Source organism: Ostrea edulis, chromosome 1, assembly GCF_947568905.1.
Source record: "Ostrea edulis chromosome 1, xbOstEdul1.1, whole genome shotgun sequence".
Classification (NCBI taxonomy): domain Eukaryota; kingdom Metazoa; phylum Mollusca; class Bivalvia; order Ostreida; family Ostreidae; genus Ostrea; species Ostrea edulis.
Genome location: NC_079164.1, coordinates 31,134,380 through 31,156,788, shown reverse-complemented (window position 1 = coordinate 31,156,788; position 22,409 = coordinate 31,134,380). Strand labels below are relative to the sequence as shown.

The window sequence follows — 22,409 nt, the reverse complement described above, 5'->3', positions numbered from 1 at the left end:
TCGACATCAGCACCACACAAACTGTATACATATTTACTTTAAAAACAAAAGTATAAAGCTACCGAAAATTTATTGCATCTCAAAGTCTCTGTTGTATTGTCAAAAATTCTATACAAAGAATCGCTATTCATTAAAATATCTAAAAGTGGATTAGTAAATCCCCCAATCAGCATGCATGTTTTAGGTAGTATCCCACCAAATTTCACCCTGATAAATTGATGATAACAATGTTATTATGCCTCTCTATAAGAAATAAGTGTACGGGATATGTTTTTGATTACTGTAAAAAGTATATTGACAATGATACTTTTTTCTTTACATGTAAATAGAATGCTATATAATCTTCTTTGAAAATGAGTTCAATGATTTGTAGGCCTAATATTGTTCCTTTTAGTCGCGTTTCATATATCTGAAAAGTTTATTCAAAGAATTATTTTTTACTTGATAGCCCTGTTGTCCTTACAATGACATAAACAGTTATTTTAATTTATGTATACTTTCTATAACATAATCGATAGACCAGGTAGTTTGGGATGTGGATCATAGCAATACTCTTCTTTCCTGTAGATATCGTAAAATTGATATTCATTAAAATAAATCTTTAAAAGATCCGTGGTCCTTTTCGGTTGTACAGTTCCTTAATTTCAATTACCTTTCTTTTACCAACTTTCTTTAAAATCTGTCATTCGGTTTTTGTATGAAAGGTGAAGATAACGAACAGTAATCAATCTCATAACTCCCATAAGCAATGCAAAATAGAGAGTTGGGCAAACACGGACCCCTGGACACACCAGAGGTGGGATCAGATGTCTAGGAGTAGTAAGCATCCCCTGTCGACCTGTACACCCGCCGTGAGCCCTATATCTTGATCAAGTATTTAATAGTAATTACTGATGATAAGAGAAAATGATAAAACAGTCTACACATCACACGCATATCATAATCTGATAATATATAATGAAAAGGGTAACTTCACTCTCAGTTCAAGTGATAAAAATATGACTGATTTTAAGATAGATTATTATATACCTCGGATATGTCCAGGGGTCCGTGTTTGTCCAACTTTTTGTATTCCTTATAGGAGTTCTAAGATTGATCATTGTTCGTTTATAAATATCTTCACCTTTCATGATTATTTTCATTGTATTAAAGATTTGGTTGTATATACATCTACATGTACACATTAATGCATTTTGTCCTAATACATTTACTAATGCTGGTGGGTATTTGTTAATCTCTATTATATTTCAAATATATCATTTCATAGATGATCTCGAGTTTTGGTTTTTCCGCACAATTTGTGTGCATGACTAAATATATTTTTATTACTTCGGATAGCATATCATATACAAAAATTCTTATTCCCCTTTGGAAAATTTGAACTGGAAACTAAAGTCAACCTCTCTGACCGATGTTTGTCTATAGTCTGTCAAACTAAAGTCAACCTCTTTGACCGATGTTTGTCTATAGTCTGTCTGTATACGTTACACATTTTTGACTTCTCAAGCTCTACCGGGCCAATTTCAATTAAAGCTGACGCAAATCATTTTTTCAAGTAGAACTCTACCAGAAAGACCAAGCCTTGCGTGAGTGATTCCTTACAACGGAAGAATTGACACCTCTTCAAAGCATTACACCCTAGACCAGTGCTAAATTACACGTATTCAAAACATAACCCCCATCACGGAGGTGTTTAAAGTTTTAAATAGAAAAATAGAGATTATTCTTTGGAAATCTTCCTGTCAAGAACCACAATGCTTTAATTTCTTCGATTAATATGCAGACAGTGTAGATTCGAGTTTGTTTTAAGTTCGTGATTTTCACCTTTTCTTTTCACCATAACCCCCCAAAAGCTGTAAATGTTTGGTTACATGACATTGCAAATTCTTTGATATCTTCCAGACTGGAAATGATATTAATCTCAAGTAAAAATAAAGAACATCCGCTTCTAGTGTCATACAAGACCTTTAATATATTTTCCCACGAGTCTTTCACATGCATCTAATTCACATTAACGCTGTATTGTAATAACGCAAAAATACCGAAAAAACGTAATGAAGATCATAACATCTGAATATCAAATATTCCATGACAGCTCTAGTATTTATCAATTTCTACCAGACCGCATATAATGCATTTATTGCATATCAATTTTATAAAAAAAAATTAGAATCAATTGACTTTGGTAAATTTTAAGATCTAATTTTAAACCTTTATCTGGATACTAGGTCTGGCATTTTTCTGACCTTCTAAACAAAATGGCATTTACAACCTACCTTATGGAATATAACACCCAGACATTTTATACACAGTGTAGATAGTGTAGACACTTTATGCACCTGCCGTGAGTGGGTAAACATCAAACAATCATCCAATCCATATTTCTGATATTGCATTTTGAGTTCACCGTCACTTTTCTATAGCTAACAGGATTAGAAACTTGTCTATGCATTATTCAACCTCACTCAAATTCAAAAGTCAAGTCATCTTCTTCTACTATATGAATCATTTCACCTAATTGTCATCATATTTACAATAAATATTTCAAGACATAGACTGTCTCGATATACTTTTTATCATGATATGTTGGGACTTCAAATGATATTTAAAAAATTCCTATCTGCATCAAGACCTCACAAACATATATATGCATATATTTACATATCAATCTGACCAACAAGGTGAAATAAAAACAAAAATATAAAACTATCGAAAATGAATGCTATTTCAAAATACAGTAAAATATCTCTATCTCGAAGTCCGAGGGACCTCAAAAAAACTTCGAGATATCCAGGGGTTCGAGATATCCAAAATCGATCTTGGATATATTTTTGAAGGAGGATATTTGATGCATAGTATGGGATTTGCATTATAAACAACAACCCCGTTGCCGTTTCTTATAGTTTAATACAAGTTGATAAATTAATATTGTGGAATTTCAAAGACAAACATTTCGTTGTTTTTTTTAAATATATATAAACATCCAACTGAATTGCCATTGTGTTTCAAAATAAAGATGATCGTGCCTGTATGCTTACTTTAAGATGTCCAGGCTCGACTGAGATGCAGTTATTGCATTGTAATGAAAGAACCTATCACGTAAGAAACAAAAAAGAAAAGACAAATTTAAAAAAAAACACTTTTAAATGTTTATTAAATAAATTTTCGTGTTTTCTCTGTACTAGTTTTAATGATGAAGCGTGTGTTATTAAATGCATAATCGTTTTTAAAAGCAGTACTTTCAAGCGTACTTTGCCGATTTTGTGCGTTTATCTAACCCACATGTTAATGATAGAGCGTGTGTCATTCACAACACCATCCCTAGAATCGGGTGTTAGTTCATAATTGGCGGTGAACTTTAGCCGTATTGTTGGAAGGCTTCACTAATCACCTAAGCTGTTGAACCATTCATCGCGACCTGGTTCTACTCGGAAAAGGCGAGTGTGGATTAGCGGTCATTAATTATAATTGACGTAGCTGCGGGTGTGAATGTGTGACTTAATGATGCCAGGTATGGTAAGCAGAGCAGACATTCGACTGCACTTCGAGATAAACCAGGTGAATTTAGAGTATGGGACCTTGAAAATACATAAGCGGGGTGTTCGAGATTACCGTGTTCGAAATATCAGAAGTTTTTAAAAATTATTTATATAGGGAAAACGGCCGGGACCGGCGGTCGACTTCGACTCAAGCGGGGTATTCGAGATAAACCATATTCGAGATACAGATATTTTACTGTACCTAATTTAAAAAGATTTTAGACAAAGAATACTATGCAGCACGCATGTTTCAGATAGTTTCCCACCAAATGAAAGGTGAAGATAACGAACAGTGATCAATCTCATAACTCCTATAAGCAATACAAAATAGGTAGTTGGACAAACGAGGACCTAGACACACCAGAGGTGGGATCAGGTGCCTAGGAGGAGTAATCATCCCCTGTAGACCGGTCACACCCGCCGTGAGCCCTATATCCTGATCAGGTAAATGGAGTTATCCGTATTCAAAATCAGTGTGCCAAGAACGGCCTAACAATCGGTATGATAAAAGTCGGACAGCATTCAATCTCACTCTAATAAATTGATGATAATAAAATATGCTTGTCTATAAGAATTGTACATAGTATCCTGACAATGCAGCTTTCTCTTTACTATACTTGTAAATAAATTGCTAGATAATCTTCTTTGAAATTGAGTTCAAATTAATGAATTGTAGCCCTAATATCGTTCCCTTTAGTCCCGTTTCATCAAACTGAAAATTTCATTCATAGAATTTACTCTTTACTTGGTAGCCCTGTTGTCCTAATAATAAAATAAACAGGATGCTTTATGACAAACTTGATTTACCCTTTCTATAACAATCGATAAACCAGATGGTTTGGAATGGGGATCATAACAATAATCTTCTTTCTCGTAGTTATCGTAAAATTGATATTTATTGGAATAATCTTTCAAAAATCTGTAATCTTGTTCAGTTGTACAGTTCCTTTCTTTTAACCACCTTTCATTTATCAACTTTCTTCAAAATATGTCGTCCTGTAGAGATCAAGGTTAGAATAGGTCCTCAGTACCCCTTGCTTGTTGTAAAAGGCGACTAAATGGCGGTCATTCGGATGAGACCGCAAAAACCGAGGTCCCGTATCGCAGCAGGTGTGGCACAATAAAGACCCCTCCCTGCTCAAAAGCTATAAGCGCCGAGTATGGGCCGGAATTGTGCAGCCCTTCAGTGGTGACGTCTCCATATGAGTGAAATATTCTCGAGAGGGACGTTAAACAATATTCAATCAAGCAATCAATCAAAATATGTCATTCGGTTTTTGTATTTAATGATAATTACTGATGATAAGCGAAAATGTTAAAACAGTCTACACATCACACAAATATCATAATCTGATCTCCATCAAACCTATTAATACCCCCTGCCAACAACAAAGGTTAGTGAAAGAAACAACATCCTCATAACAAATTAGGCACATGAAACAAACTGGCTTAAATATTTTGATACCTTATGAAAAGTGAATATAATGAACAGTGATCAATCTCTTAACTCTTATAAGGAATACAAATAGAGGCTTTGGCACACACGGACCCCTGGATATATCTTGTGCCTAGGACGAGTAAGCATTATATCAAGAAAATGACGTCATAAACTCTTTGTTTGAAACCATTGAGACAAACATATCTTTGATCTTTAGAACTAAACAACAAACTCAATGATACTAAATAACATCAGAATGAAATCCGGTTCCTTTCAAAAGGATTGCAGTCCTTTTCAAAAAGGATAACGTTACTCTCAGTTCATGTAATGAAAATCTGGCTGATTTTGAAATATTTGATTCAGCTGGTTGTATTAAGGATTTTGCTGTATACACATATATGCACATACAATGTATGTCGATTCAATATATCCCAGTGAACTCGAAATAAAAGACACCACGGAGTCGTCCACTTCTGCTTCATACTTAGATGTTTTATTGAAAGAAGATAGTAATGGCAAACTAACTACCCAGCTTTATTAGAAACGGGACAATTTCAACTTCTCCATCGTCAACTTACCATATTTATGTAGCAATATTCCCTTATCACTTGCATATGGTGTTTACATATCTCAACTGATTCAATACGCAAGAGCTTGTTCTGTGTGTGGTCAGCTTTTAAATCGAAGCAAGCTACTGACCAACAAGTTGATGGTGCAGGGGTTCCAACAATCTCGTTTAAAACCAGCATTTTGCAAATTCTATGGTCGTTATAACGATCTAGTTCGTCAATACAACCTATCATTGGGTCAAATGCTGTCTGACGTGTTTCATGTCGATTGTTAGACCGTTCTTGGCACACTTATTTTGACTACGGATAACACCGTTTACCTTATCAAGATATAGGGCTCATGGCGGGTGTGACCGGTCAACAGGGGGTGCTTACTCCTCCTAGGCAACTGATCCCACCTATGATGTATCTGGTGTTTGCCAGACTCTCTATTTTGTATTGCTTATAGGAATCATGAGATTGATCATTGTTCATTATCTTCACCTTTCATGTACATATTTGTATATTTTCTCTTTCTTAATGCATTAGTTAATGTAGTTGGCGAGTATATTTCAGTCTTTAATAAAGCATTTCAAACATGTCACTGAACCTTTCATGATCACTTTACTATGATTCAATGAGTTCAAATTAATGAGTTGTAAACCTTATATAATTGTGTTCGTCATGTTTCATAAAAACTGGAAAATTAAATATTGAATTAAAAGCCCTGTTGTCAAAACAAAATAACTAGTGTGCGTTGTGAGAACATTGATGTACACTTTATATGATATAATCAACAAAGCTAGTTGTGAGGGATGTGGATCACAACAATACTCAGATTAACGGCAAAGTGACAACTCAACTTTATGATGAACAGGTTGATTTCAGCTTCTCGTCGTCAACTGTCACCTGCATAAGGTGTTTATATATCTATGATTGATCACTACGTTTACATAATCAAGATATAAGGCTCACGACGGGTGTGACCGGTCAACAAGGGTTTCTTACTCTTCCTAGGCACCTGATCCTACTATATTCAGGAGTCCGTGTTTGCCCAACTCTCTATTTTGTATTCCTTATACGAGTTATGAAATTGATTACTGTTCGTTATCTTCACCTGTCATTCATTGAAATACATCTTATGCTATTCATCTAAAGCATCTGTAATAATTTTCAGTTGAACTTGATCAAGATATAGGTCTTACAACAGACTTGATCGGTCAACAGGGTATGATAACCCCTCCTAGGATTCTGATCCAACCTCTGGTGTATCCAGGGGTCCATGTTTGTCCAAGTCTCAGTTTTGTATTGCTTACAGGAATTATGAGATTGATCACTGTTTGATATCTTCACCTTTAATAAGAGTTATTTGATCACTGCTCGTTTTCTTAACCTTTTCATCAAACACTTTCATAGTCGTCTTTGTAGGAAGTGCACCTGAATGGCAATCTTGCGATCACTATTGACTTTCTAAGGATTGTGATAGGTTAGCTATTTGTATATGTGCTTCAACCAAGGAACAATATTGTGAAGATATGAGAGTAAATTGAACTTAATAACATACCAAATATCAATTACCTATGTCAAAAGACAAATAACTTATTGTCCGGACAAAAAAATGACCCATAACTATTATTTGACCTTTACATTAAAGGTCGAAGGTTATCAAAAATGGCAGGCAAAACATTGTCTTATCTTGGCATATCAACATGCCAAATATCAAAGGCTTATGTCAGAAGACAAAAAAATTATGGTCTGGACAACAGAAATGCAACGAAAATTCTATTATTTGATCTTTACATAAAAGGTCGAGGTCAACAGTCATCAAAAATGGAATGTGAAGAAGTGTCTTAAGGTAAATCAAATATCAACGGCCTGGCCCCCAATTTTCTATCATTTTACCTTTACATGAAAGATCAAGGTAAAGTTCATAAAAAAAATAATACGTAGTAAATTCTATCATCATGGTTTACCCACATACCATATAGCAAAGGCCTATGTCAAAAGAAAGGTGAAGAAAACGAACAATTATCAATCTGAAAATAATTATGGTCCGGACAGAAAATCTATTATTGGACCTTTACATAAAAAGTCAAGGTCAAAGGTCATCAAGTATATCATGCGACAGAGTCTTATTTTGGTATACCAACATACCAAATATCAAAGGCCTAGGCCATAAAGTTCATTATTTTACCTTTACATAAGAGGTCAAAGTCAACGTTCATCAAAAATGACACACGACACACTGTCTTATCATGGTTTACTCACATTTTAAATGTCAAAGGCCTGTGTCAAAAGACAAAAACGTTTTAATCCGGACAACAAAAATGCCCAAATAATTCTATCATTTCACATTTACATAAAAAGTCATAAAAATGGCACATGACACACTGTTTATCATGGTAAACCCACACACCATATACCAAAGGCCTATGTCAAAAGACAAAAAAATAATTGCCCAACAAAGAAAATGCCCGAAATTTTTATTATTTTACCTTTACATTAGAAGAAGAAAGGAGAAGATGTCACATTAAAACCATAGGCTCCCCACCTCTGGGAAGGAGAGACATAGTAACATAAACACAATATTGGGGAACTATATGCATGCCCAAAATATGAATGTTAGATGTACATGGACGTGTTTACTTTGGCATACATGTATGTATTCATGTGCTTGATAAACGTAAGATATCTGTGGTACTATTTTCATCGACAATAAAAATTGAGATGCATATTTTGTATAAGTTATAGTAATTTCATATAAAATATATGCATTGTTCGGTCCGTATACTACATATGAACAAAACTTCCATGTGCAAATGATGAATTGTTGAATGTTTGTGTTAATACACCATATATCCGGAGTAAACAAGACTGACATATCAGGAATATTTTTTAATATATGGGTCATTTCAGCATATTTCTGAAGAAAAGGATTTCCAGCGATAATGATTATGAATGACTGATGGGAAATAACAGTCATGATACTATATTTTTGTGTTGAAATTCTTTTATCGTATACTCCTTTTGTCATATGAAAGGTGAATATCACGAACAGTGATCAATCTCGTAACTCCTATAAGCAATACAAAATAGATAGTGGAGCAAACACAGACCCCATGACACATCAGAGGTGGGATCAAGTGCCTAGGAGGAGTAAGCATCCCCTGTCGACCGGTCAGAGCCGCCGTGAGCCCTATATATTGATCAGGTAAACAGTTATCCGTAGTAAAAATCAGTGTGCCAAGAGCGATTTTTCATTACCTCTATATCTCGCTTCAAAATGTTACATTTTGATTATTATTCTATTTCAAGGCACAGTTTTTGAACGTTTGAAGGCTGTACAGTTTTTTGAACGTTTTCCAAGTAATTTTGAACACATTTGTCTTAGGTAATATTTTAATGAGTAAGCTTGAAAAGCTATGGGTGAAAAGAATAATTTCGCTCTCAGTTCAAGTAATAAAAGTCTGATTGATTTTGAAATGTATAATTTACTTGATTGTATTAAAGATTGTGTTGCATACGCATCTACATAATGACGTACTTTCCTTTTCCTAATGCATTTGCTAATGTTGTTGGCGAGTATTGTTAATCCTTAAGGTAGCGACGGATAGCAACCACGTGACCAGTAAAAATTGTGTATTTTCACGTGAATTCATTTTCCGGAATTCCTTACTCCGTCATAGAATAGTCGAAAAACAAAAAGCGGTTCCGAAAGTGTTTTGTTGTTGTGACTGACTCGCCTACAGAAAATATGCACATACCACATAAGTATACGTCAATGTCTGTAATAATGGTAGATCAAATGTTTCATCTGTGTGAAACTTTTTGCTAATCGAAATGTTAAACCAACCACCAATCCATGTACATAGATGCGCTACGTAAACAAAGTTGTTGATTGATGCATCGTAATATCCGAGTGCTGCATGCTGAGAGATTAAATACTGTTTATACAGTCATTGAGAGGCTAAACAAAGTTTCTTGCAAGAAGAGGAAGTTGGTGGATGCATTCAACTTGGACAACGAAATCATAGTTTCGTTTGGTGAGTGAAAAAAATGCCATAAATTTGTATTCAAAAGTTCAACTCACATTTCCTCTGCTATTTCACAACGCGATTTATAATAACATCTGTAAGTTTAAACACACGACATACAGTAGATGTATTATTTTGTATGTATATATGTATTCCATATGTGCATAAAATATAACTCCCACCGGTGCATGTGATTGTAAACGAACGGATGTCATGTAAATGTATACCACATTTGTAAACATGGGCTCTCACAACTCTTTTATTAAGAAAATAATAATATCGTTATGAAAATAACTGTTACGAAAATAACATACCTTGAACTACATGTATAAAAGTAATGAAAAACAAATATCTGTATAGACCTACTATCTAGGGGTATGAGGGAACCGGATAAAAAGTGGAAGGGGGGGGGGGGGCATGTGTTGAATTATAATTCCCTAGACTATAGTATACATATACTATTACTTTGAAATTTCAGTGACCTAAGAAATATATCAAACCTGAAGTTTCGTGTTTCACACAAACATGTAGGTTGGCAAAACCTTTTTAAATAATGTAAATTAATCACAAGTCTGCATATGCCCTCTCATAGGCAAATGTATGCACTGTATGTATAAGTAAGATATGTATACTACACGTATGCCCTTCTCTTGACCCACATTTTGTAAATGAAACAGATATGATAAGTCTATGGCAGTTTATGAAAACGTATATACATGTCATCTCATTGCAATTTATAATTTTGAAACATCAGTATTTAAATTTTAACTGAATATGTGTTGAGACACAGTTTTAAAATTCACATTGTCTGACTCAATCTAATTACTCAAAGGTATAATATATACCTAACTGTGCAAATATCAGTTATGATGATCTTTTTTCTAGGCATCAGCCTGAAGACCGAGGGAGGTTAGATAGGACCAGTGCAGGTTGAAGTGGATTTCGAGTCAACAAGTATAACAGCAAGAGAGGTACTATATATTTTTTTTTTGATAAACATTTGTAAAGACAATTCTGAGTATATCAGATATTCATCTGTTTTGCTATATTTAAATATATTTATCTATATTTTGAACAGGTACTCCATTTACAGTGATGATGACATATCCCCTGGACCCCCACAACTCCACAAATTTAAAAATGTTTGATCAAGTTCCAAAGATTAAAGAACTACTGCAAAATTTGGGACTGGATGAAAAACATTAATTCACTTATATGAGCTCAGAGCAGTGGATGTTATACAACATACTTTAAACTAAATTGTGAATTTAATACATGTCATGTACTCATATATTACAAGTACATGCCTTTTGAAAGACAATAATATTGCATAGATGTAAAGGAAATTTCAATGTTGATTATTCTTTCTTAGATATATTAGTAAAAAATGTGCACATGATAGAATATCAATTTTATAACTTCAATCAATGTGTTTGAATTTTCCTTGTAATTCAAAATTTAGTTGAAACATACATCATAGATACATTAATGTATATCAAATTTTTAGAAAAGTTTCATAATGGAACTAATTCACCCCCCCCCCCCTTATACATACAGTGAACATAGACCTTCACCTGGGGAAAACTTCAGTTAGTTAATGCAATATACATGTACATGCATTCTCAGTTATCCAATAGTGAGTTTTTGGTTCCATGTGAAACTACAATGAGAAATCTTAAACTTATGAAAGACACACGTATCTGTGAGGGTAAGATGACTCAGATGGACTTAAATGTAGTGATCCATGGGCAGTCCATAGGTCTCTTTCCATTGATATTAATTATTTATTGAAATATGAAATGGTTATTTAAACATATTTGGTGTATTATACTGTATAGTGATATAAATTTCTATCAAAAAATATGCATAGGTAATAGATTTGGTCCAGTTATTACAAGAAATTGTATGAAAAATAATTAAATATTTAGTCAATCATTGTGAGTGCAAAGAGGTCAACTGCAATAGCACACACTATATATCATTCTTAAATGGCTCATAGAAACTTCTAGTATTGTGAGTTTGAATGCTCAATATGGTAATTTGGGAATGCTTAATCATTTAAGGTCAATAGTTTATCTCTGCTGACTGTATCTCTTAAAATTCATTTCTAGAAGGGAGGGGGTAGGGTTACAAAATCTGACATAGTTTCAGATTAAACCTCATTTGGTATATTTTTTTCTATTCAATATTTTAGATACTACTTGACTTATTGTAAAAATGAAATAAAATCAGAAATTTTATGAGCAGAATTTTGTTGTTGTCAGAAAATGTATGCCTGATAGTATTTGAGAAATGTCATATTTTGGGTAAATTTGGCCAATTGCCAAGTCGAATCATGCCAATGTTTTCCTTAGATGCATTTTGAATTTCTAATCCATGTTGATTTTTTATCTGTTTGTGTTTAATTTAAATAACTATATATGACAAACAATATTTCTGGTGTCAATAAATTTTTTTATTGGCTTTTGTGTTAATTTGCTCAATTTTGGCATTTTTTGCCTTTTGGGGCTGCAAAAGAGGGGATTTCAATCTCGCTTTCCTCGAAAATTAACCTGATTACTTTTGTTGATTTTTTGATATGTTTTAGGATATAGTCAAAATGTTGCAATAAATAAAATTGAAAAAAATTCAATGAGCAGTTTTTTTGGGGCTAGCTATCAATAGCTACCTTAATATATGACTGACGTCATGAGAAAAGGGCCCTTATCTTTCAACGTCACAATTGACAGAAAACGACGTCAAAGTTGGTGAACTTGAAACGTCAAAATCGCGGCAACGTAAAAAAAAAATATATGAGTTTGTTGGTTGTATTTGCTTACATTATTATCTTAAATATATCATTTTATAAATGATGTCCGGTTTTTGTTTTTCCACTAAATGTGCAAAGATTAAGAATATTTCTATTACATTTGATAGCATAGCAGACAGAAAATATCTTATACCCTTTTAGAATATTTGAATTGGAAACTAAGGTGAGCTTTTCTGATCGAAGATTGTCTGTAGTTTGTCCGTATACTTAACACATTTTTTTATTTTTAAGCTCTACTGGACCAATTTCAACCAAATCAGAAGCAAATCATTCTTTTAAAAAATAAAACATATCTTTCAGAAAGACAAAGCCTTGCATGCATAATAATCCATGGACGGTATCCTTATAGAACTAGATTACTTCGCCAATGTCTCTGGTCTTAAAATAAATTCTTCTAAAACTAAAATGGTATGGATTGGTTTTTAAAAAAATTCAGATTAAGTTGTCCATCATTCCAGATGGAAACTTGACTGGAAAAATACAATCTTGATCTTTTAGGGATTAAATTTTCCTTTCTATAGACCTTAATGAAACAGTTGAAATGAACTATAACACAAAATTATCTGAAATTAAGCACCTCATAAATCAATGGAAATTAAGAAATTTAACTCCTATTGGAAGACTAGTTGTGATAAAAACTTTGATTATACCAAAGTTGAACCAATTGGTACTTACTATACCAAACCCTGACTCAGAATATATCAAGAAATTTGAAATAGAAATATTCAGCTACCCATGGGGAAGTAAATTTCATAAAATTAAAAAATAAAATACTATCATTCAAGAATGACAGACTATACAGAATTTACTACAGCTTTAAAATCAAGTTGGATTTAAAGAATTCTTCACTCAAATTCAAAATGGGTATATTTACTTGAGGCAGAGTTGAAAACAAATATTAGTAATATATGGGCAAGAGAGACTGACTATATCCTCACAATATGTAAGACAATAAATAATAATTTCTGGAAAGAAGTGTTTTCCAGTTGGATCAAAAATATAAGCACTGAAACCCCTAACAAAGAGCTAGATCTCTTTGAGCATATTTGGTATAACCCAAATATCAAAATAAATAATTCCATCTTCTTGAAGAGTTATTCTAAAGCTGGTATGATATATGTAATTGATTTTTTTTTATTCTGATGGCAACTTCAAAAGCTTCAAGGCACTTGGTGATTCAGGTATCAAAACAAAGCTCTCTCTCTCTCTCTCTCTCTCTCTCTCTCTCTCTCTCTCTCTCTCTCCACATTTTCCAAATTAAATACCTTTCAAATTATATATACATATGCACTTCTAAATATACACATATGTTTATACTTGCTTGAAATATGTATATAATACATCATCATCTGTTATTAATATGTAAAGCATAACCTTCGAGACCAGTGCGGTTTAATGTTTGAATAGAAAAATAGGGATATTCTTTGAGAATCATCCTCTCAAGAAGCACAATGTTACACATATGATTTCTCCAATTACATAATATGCAAACAGTGTAGATTCAAGTTTGTTTAAATCATAACCCCCTTAAGCCATAATGTCAATTTTTGGTTACATAACAGAGCAAATTGTTTAGTATCTACCAGACTGAAAATGATAATAATCACTAGCATTAACGTGTCACTTCCGCGTCTAGTATTAACCAAGGCCTCTGATTTATTTTCCCAGATGTTTATCTGGTGCATCTCTTTAAAATTAAGGCACTATTGATAAAACACAAAAATACCAAAACGTTTGCAATGGAATTGGAATCAAGACCATAATATATGCAGCTTAAAAATCGCATGACACTTCTAGTTTTTTTTTTTATCAATTTCTGCCATACTGCAAAGGATACATTTATTGCATATCAATTTCATAAAGATTTTAGAATTGGCTTTCGTAAGTTTTAAAAATTTTGAAATTATATTGTGATATGTCTGCAATATTTACGGACCTTCTAAACACAATAGACTCCATATCCTACCTTATGGAATATAACACCCAAGCATTTTATGTACACTATACGCATGTGAATATATGTATTACAAGTAGTTGTATCTGAACACTTGAATTCATCGCAGGTATTGTCTTTAGGTTTGTACACATTAAACATAGTGCATCCCCACTGTTACTTTAATATCAAAATCCATCAATGAAAAAAATTGAGATAACCGAACATTAATCAATATCTTATACCATAAGAATACAAAATAAGCAGTAGGGCAAACGCGGTCCACTCACATGAAATTCCCATTTAAGAAATTTTATAACGGCTGTTTTTGTGGGTTTTTTTTAATTATTATCATCATTTTTATGCAAAAATGAAGTAAATGTAGATTGGGGATCAAACAATTAGCAGTTATACCAGCCGCAGATTATTGATCATTATACAACGCCATGCAGCTTAAGAGGCAAGCTAATACACTGTCAATGTATAAATTATAACGACTGTACCCGGTACTTCAACACAAATACAAGCGTTATGTGTAATTTTGGTGAAGTTTTATATAAAGCTTCTAAACTGAAATCAGGGGCCACAACATCAAAAGGTTTGTCCTCAACATACAAGTATCAATAGACATGTCCTTTATATATCTATTTTGTGCTTTAAAATTCTTGTTATAACTTAGTGAAGTCTTTTTCATTCGTGATATTATTGTAATATATGTTATTTGCAACCTATAAGCAGTAATAAAATTTGGAAATAAACAATACAATACACCCTCTACCAAACCCTAGCTTGTTTCTGTTGTAAATATATATGTAACATAGAAGTGATGATGAATTTACTGAACCCAAACGCTGGATTTTCACTGAAATCTTTCGTTTTGCATGAAAGACACGAAGTTCGGTGTTTATGTGAACATGACATGTCGTTTTGTATGTGGTGTATATATCATCTACATTATTTTAGCGAATACATTTTTAGGATTTAAACCAAAAATAATAATTGTAAACATGTATGGTATGAAGGGGCGAGTTGTCTAAAGAGAGGGAGCGAGCTGTCCTGAGAGGGGGTAAGTTTTGTCCCCTCTCGGGGCGAGTTGTCTTGAGGGTGAGATATCCATAATAAAAGCCTATAAATAGATAAGTCTTTAAGTCTGTTTTACTTATCATAACTACTTACCAATAGATCGGACTTTTTAATCTGTTTTACACATTATAACAGCCTGTCGATAGATCAGGTGTTTTAGTTTTTTCTTTTTCTTTCTTTTTTTTTTTTTTTTTTTTTTTTTTTTTTGCTTTTTCCAATACACTTTATTCCATACAAAAGCCTATTGTTTTATAAGTTTTAATGTTATAACAGACTACAAAGAGATAAGGTGTTTCAATCTTTTATTCATCAGAATAGCATACCGATATTTGGAAAGTCAATAAGTCAAAATTATATCCCTGTAAATGTGTATGTTAAACTACGCAATGCACCATTTGTTCAATGTAAATATAGAAAATGCTCAATGTAATTTGACAATTGCAGTACTTAATAGTATTGCAATGTCAACCCAGTGGTTTGGAATGATTAAGTAAATGTTGTTAAGCTATGCATTATCCGTTAACTGATAGGAATGCGTATTAGAAACTTTTAAGTTGTCAGTGTGTAATTTGTTGCAGTTTAGAAGTATAGGCAAATCCATCAGTTGTGCTATTAACCATTGAAATTGAATTTTCCTGGTTTGTAATCACTGTTTACACCGCTCAAAAAGTGTTGCATGTAACAGGTCAATTCATCATTCGTACATTTGTAGGCTGTAAAGCTTTATTATAAAGATTGGGAGGGTGTGATGCATTAAAAAAAACGTACAGAGCTCCTCTAGCGTGGTTCATAATTGAAGCACACGCTTTCAAGAGTATAATTCATTTTGAAGGTCTGATATATATACTACAGTGCCACTTAACCTTTACTGTCCTGCGACACCTCGAATCACAGGTCTCTGACATACAGTGAATTCTAAAAAAAAATTCTAAAGAACTTTTAGTAAACTTGAAATCGCAAAACTTTTTCCATATCAATAACATCAAAACCTATGACTTTTCAACACTATACACGACCATTCCTCACGACAAATTAAAGGCTAGATATTATGACATCATAGACAGTTGCTTATTCAACAAAAATAGAAAAAGGACATATTCTTGTCTAGTGATCAGTCATCCAAAAATTTACTTTGTTAAACACCACTCTGATTCCACGCACAAGTACTCTGAAGTTGAAATAAAAAATATGCTAGAGTTTCTCATTGACGATATCTTCCCCGTAATTCGTAATCAGGTATTCCAACAGTCTGTTGGAATTCCCATGGACACGAATTGTGATCCTTTTTAACTGACCTGTTTCTATATGAATTCATTCATAAACTTCTACATGAGAAGAACAAAGCTCTTGCTATGGCCTTCAATTCGACATTTTGATATATCGACGACGTTTTGTCAATTAACAATAATAACTTTCATTCATATGTCGATTCGATATACATGTCTCCATGTGAGCTCGAAATAAAAGACACTATCGAGTCGTCCACTTCTGCTTCATACTTAGATATTTTATTGAAAGTAGAAATTAACGGCAAACTTACAACTCAACTGTATGACAAAAGGTATGATTTCAACTTCTCCATCGTCAACTTCCCATATTTATGTAGCAATATCCCATTATCACCTGCATATGGTGTTTATATCTTTCAACTGATTCGATACACAAGAGCTTGTTCTACGTATAGTCAGTTTTTAAATCGAGGCAAGCTACTGAGAAACAAGTTGGTGGTACAGGGGTTTCAACAGTCTCGATTAAAGTCAGCATTTCGCAAGTTCTATGGTCGTTATGGCGATCCGGTTCGTCAAAGTGGAGCCAAATTCGTCCAAGGATAAGAGCTACGCATGAAGGAGATAATCCTTAATTTTGAAATGAATTTCTAAATTTTATAACAGCAATTAAATATACATCCTTGTAATAATAATGTACAATCAATGAAAGAACTTTTTACAAATATTGACAATCATTATATTATACAATATTTGCAAGAATGTGATATTTACAGAAACATTTGAAATCTTTTATAATGCAATTGTTTATATACATGAAATGACCTTTTTGTTTTACCTGTTTATGTATTTTTGATTTTCATGTCCGTCGGATGGGACGTTAAAGGGTGCCCCGTGTGAAGAATCACAGCCCCCTTGACACGCAGAAGATCGTTACCCTGATTTTTGAAAAAGAGCATTATCAGTGGGGGCCGTCAGGGATACTCAAACACTAACAACCAAACATATTTCAATTAGTTAACCGCGATAAAATGGCTAAAATATTGCCAAAACGGCGTAAAACCATAATCATTCAATCAATATTCAATATAATGACAAAGAGCTCAATTCACTGAGTAAAACTCAGCCATATGCGCATTTCGACAAATAATGTCTCTTTAGTGATGCTGAAGCCAAAATTTTGGAAATTCGAAATAAAAATAAACTTGTAAGAGCTAATAGGAAAACTAGAGTGCCAAAAACTGAATGTAACCAATTTTTATGCGCAAGTAACTTATTTTGGTGCATGTATTTATTTTCGTGTGTACTTATTTATGGTGGGCAGTGTCTACTGTGAAATCATTATTGTTCGTGGGGGATTGATGTTCGTGGATTTCGTGGGTCACTCTTACCCATGAATTTACGTGTCCTCGGAAAAAAAATTTAACCTAGAAGATTATCTTTTTCCTATTGAGATCATATCGCTTACCTACGAAAACATGTCTCCTCGAACCAGCAAAATGTTGCTTACCCACGAACATTGGCCCCACGAATTAAAATGATTCCACAGTATTATATAGTACCACTCAATATTTACTTTCCTAGGGCACCTCGAATCTCAACCTTCTTATTGATATCAGCAATAATTGTATATTCGTATGATTATGAAATCGTCATAGGTTACATTTGTATCAAGTACAGAAAATACTGCGAACAAATCCTGGTTATTTTATACATTATTGTCACTAATTAATGAGCAGCCCTTGTCAGTGGTTAGACATCGGAGACGAGAGTAAGCGAATCGGACACTTCGCTAGCGAAGATAAAGTACTCATCACTACCCTTTTTCAAAAACTAACATTACCGAAAACAATCACTTATCTGACTTTGATTTTGCGTGGCTAGAATAGAATAATTGTAGTTGTTATTTTCAATGAAATAAATTCGAAGGCTATCTGAACTGGTGCAGGAACTTTTTCTGGTTTCTTAGTACTTCTGACTACTTTATTTCTCTTCAATTTTCTTGGGGTGGGGGATGGTAGATCACTCTTTTCCATTGCCATTCTTCTATTGAAGATAGTGGTCTTAGGTTTTTCTTTTGATGGTGTAAGACTTGTTTTAGTCAATCCCGCAGGTGAGTTTGAGGCAAGTATCGAGGAATTCTCAGAATTTGAATTTTATTTTTATTGCGTCATAAGCTTTCACCTGCACTTTGCACATTTTGTCTCGTAATAATTTTGAAATACTATGTTTTTCACTTCTCAATGCGTCTAGTTTCTGAACTAAATCGAAATCGACAATTTGTAAACCTTGTAGAGCATTGGATACATACATACGATGAAAGGCCATCTTGAAGGTGCAAGGTGAAGATAACGAACAGTGACCAATCTCATAACTCCTACAAGCAATACAAAATAGATAGTTGGGCAAACACGGACCCCTGGACACACCAGAGGTGGGATCAGGTGCCTAGGAGGAGTAAGCATCCCCTGTTGACCGGTCACACACACCGTGAGCCCCATATCATGTGGAACATATCCCAAAACCTCCCATAGTTGCTTGGAAACTTTAACTATTTTGGACAATATTGTTCGCCGTGACTTTTTATCTGAAATGCAAGAGGATATTCTGCACGATTCGGCTTTTGAGGACTCGGCCATTATTGTTTACATGACGGTTCTGTTTGCTGTGTCGTTGCATTCGATTGGGCGAAAAACAATTCTCGCAAATCAATCAGCGTCTCCTGCGAAAGTTCTGAAAAATATGGCTTAATCTGCCTAGAGAGAGATGAGAGCAAATAAATCAGACACTGGGCTAGAGAGGATGGTGGTTAGAGGCATTTTCAAGTTAAAACTTTAAATACCTCACTCATTAATTGTGTAATCCAACATGCTCTAGGAAATTTTTGTCGGATTAGATGGAATGTCAATTATGAGATTGATCACTGTTCGTTATCTTCACCTTTCATTACACAGTATCTACATACACATCTTAGAATAGATAACATAGAAGAAGTGGGAAAAAAATATCCAAAATTAGGTAGAATTTCACATTTCAGCGAATTATGCAAACGTTGCATTAAACAGTAAAAGGGATATTGTTCGATTATTTCAGCCTCACACTTCGATCAGAGGAATCAATAGATGCAATACAAAATATAATAAAATTAAGCATTTGATATTTCAGGTCTTTATCAGTCTTGTTGTCCAGAGGGTTGGGTCAAGGGAAGGTACTCTTGTTACTATCCAAGTCATGATAGTGCAACCTGGTTAGCTGCATCGGTAGGACTCATTTTCTCTTTCTCTCCCTCTCTCATACTTATCATCATACATCTTGCATATTATTTGTAATTTCTGAAAGGTACCCCTAATGATCGTTTCTTTATAGATAAAATGTCAGTCCATGGCCAGCAATTTAACAGTCATTAATAACCAAGACGAAAACAATTTTGTTGCTGGGATGATTAAAGAATATATTCGTAAGTATATTAATTTAGAATCAAGTACACCATGTACTGTTATAATTAGAGGTTAGTGTGAAAATACGTACCTGTAAAATATCCCTTTTTTATTCAAAAACCATTTGATAGTTTATAAACAGGAAACATATTTATCTCGAGAATTGTCTTTGACTGAAAATGATTATGAGAAAAAATTCAAAATTTCTTTTTCGTGCTACAGGGTATGTTCATTAAAAGGATATGGACACAATTTGAGCTGAAATTCTTTTAAAAATTATTTTTCAATTTTTATTGTTTACAATGCTTAAGTAAAGTATTTCTAAAGGTCAGACAAAATTTGATAATCATTTGTTGAGTTACAAGTGAGATACAGCACTCACAATTCTGTGAAATGTAAACAAGATCCATAACATGTTTTGTTTATATATAGATTGTTTAATAGACAATAACATGTTTAAAACAAAATGACATGTGCCAAACACTAGAAACTATTTAATTCTGCTTTAAACAAAACTTTACTTGTATATTTAATATATGTAAAAAAAAAAAAAAAAAAAAAAAAAAAAAAAAAAATGGCACGAGCCTTGTTTACATATAAAGGGTTTTGTGTTTTACTCTAACCGATATTTACAAACTACGTTTGTTTATTATCACTGGTGAGGTCTGGTGAGAAGTATAACAATTCTTCAAATTATAGACGCTTATAAACACAACTTCTGGCTCGATGGCACAGATGTTAACCAGGAGGGACACTTTATTTGGCACTCTGCCAAACATCCCATTTCTTACAAGAACTGGAATGTCAACGAACCAAGTGGAGGGTCAGAGGACTGTATAGAGATGTTAGTCAAGGAATTTGTTGATCCTCGCCAAATTGGAAAGTGGAATGATAAAATCTGCTCTTACCTTAACCACTATATTTGCGAAAAGAGGTAAATACTAACTCCTATAATACTATGAGAAAAACCATTTCTTAACTTTACAAATAAACAATTAAGACTTCAAACAACTTGTTTTTCCAGTATTGACGATGAAGGACCGGTTCTATCTCAAGGTTCTGTTATTGGTTAAATGAAAATAAACAGTTTTAGATAGATGATTTGCTTTTCATTCCTTTCAATGGGCCTCCGTGGTCGAGTGGTTAGAGCATTGCGCTCAAAATCACACGGCCTCTCACCACTGGTCGGCGCGAGCGGGACTGCTCGCGCCGGTAAGTGAAAAAAGTTTCCCAGTTTACTTTCGGAAGGTCGGTGGTCTCTTCCCATGTACATTGTATCTGAGTTCTCTCTTCCACCAATAAAAACTGGGCATCAACAGATAACTGAAAAGTTGTTGAATGTGGCGGAAAACAGCTAAACAGTCAATCAATTATTCCTTTCAATATAGTGAAGCATTCAAAAAACATTTGTTAATTCATAGCATCTCTACTTATCGATGTGATATATGTGAGCATCCCTGTGTGTGGTGGGAAAGTGTAAAAAGACAGCTTTTATAGTGCTCATATTCTATAATGAATTCTCTTTCTTTTACGTTTAGCTTCTTAAACTAATCAACGCAAAAATTGAGATAAAGGAACAATGATCAATCTCAAAATTCCCATAAAGACTACATATAGTCAGGTAAACACGGATCCCTGGATATACCAGGAGTGGGATCAGGTGTCCAGGAGGAGTAAGCATCCCATGTTGACCGGTCACACCCTCCGTAATTTGCAAACGATTTTAAAACAAGGGAATATAGTTTTCTAGCTAAAATGTTCTTACCTGTTTTTATATTCATATGAAGAAGAGAAGAAAATAATCTTTAGCTATGGCCATATTGGGCATTTAGATATATCGACGACGTATAATCTATGAACAATAATACTTTCATTCATATGTCAATTCGATATATCCCTGTCAACTTGAAATAAAAGACATCATAGTCATCCACATCTGGTTCATACTTAGAGATTTTAGTGAAAGTAGATATTAACGGCAAACTAACAACTCAACTGTATGAAAAACAGAATGATTTCAGCTTCTCCGTAGTCAACATCCCATATTTATGTAGCAATATTCCAATATAATCTCATATGGTGTTTATATCTTTCAACTGATTCGATACGCACGAACTTGTTCTGCGTATAGTCAGTTTTTAAATCGAGGCAAGCTACTGACAAACAAAATGATGGTGTAGGATTTTCAACAGTCTTGTTTAAATTCAGTATTTCGCAAATTCTATGGTTGGTATAACAATCTACATTGCTAATACAACCTATCGTTGGGGCAAATGCTGTTTGACTTGTTTTATACCGATTGTGAGGTCGTTCTTGGCACACTGATTTTGATTACGGAACTCCGTTGATTACGGAACTCCGT

At 33.7% G+C, this 22,409-nt stretch overlaps 1 protein-coding gene and 1 long non-coding RNA gene across 2 annotated transcripts in view; both read left to right on the top strand.

Moving 5' to 3' along the window:
• The window catches only part of LOC125663993 (perlucin-like), a 43,733-nt gene extending 22,587 nt beyond the window's left edge, over positions 1-21,146 (top strand). Inside the window, exons 2-5 of the mRNA XM_048896486.2 lie at positions 19,776-19,870; positions 19,977-20,067; positions 20,747-20,981; positions 21,072-21,146. Coding sequence (XP_048752443.2) covers positions 19,776-19,870; positions 19,977-20,067; positions 20,747-20,981; positions 21,072-21,120 — 470 coding nt within the window. The 3' untranslated portion in view covers positions 21,121-21,146. The remainder of the gene's footprint in view (positions 1-19,775; positions 19,871-19,976; positions 20,068-20,746; positions 20,982-21,071) is intronic.
• Positions 9,224-12,022, top strand: LOC125663995 (uncharacterized). Its single transcript, XR_008796695.1, has 3 exons — positions 9,224-9,568; positions 10,445-10,530; positions 10,638-12,022. It is a non-coding gene; the product is annotated as an uncharacterized LOC125663995 (long non-coding RNA).
• Positions 21,147-22,409: the final 1,263 nt, after the last annotated feature.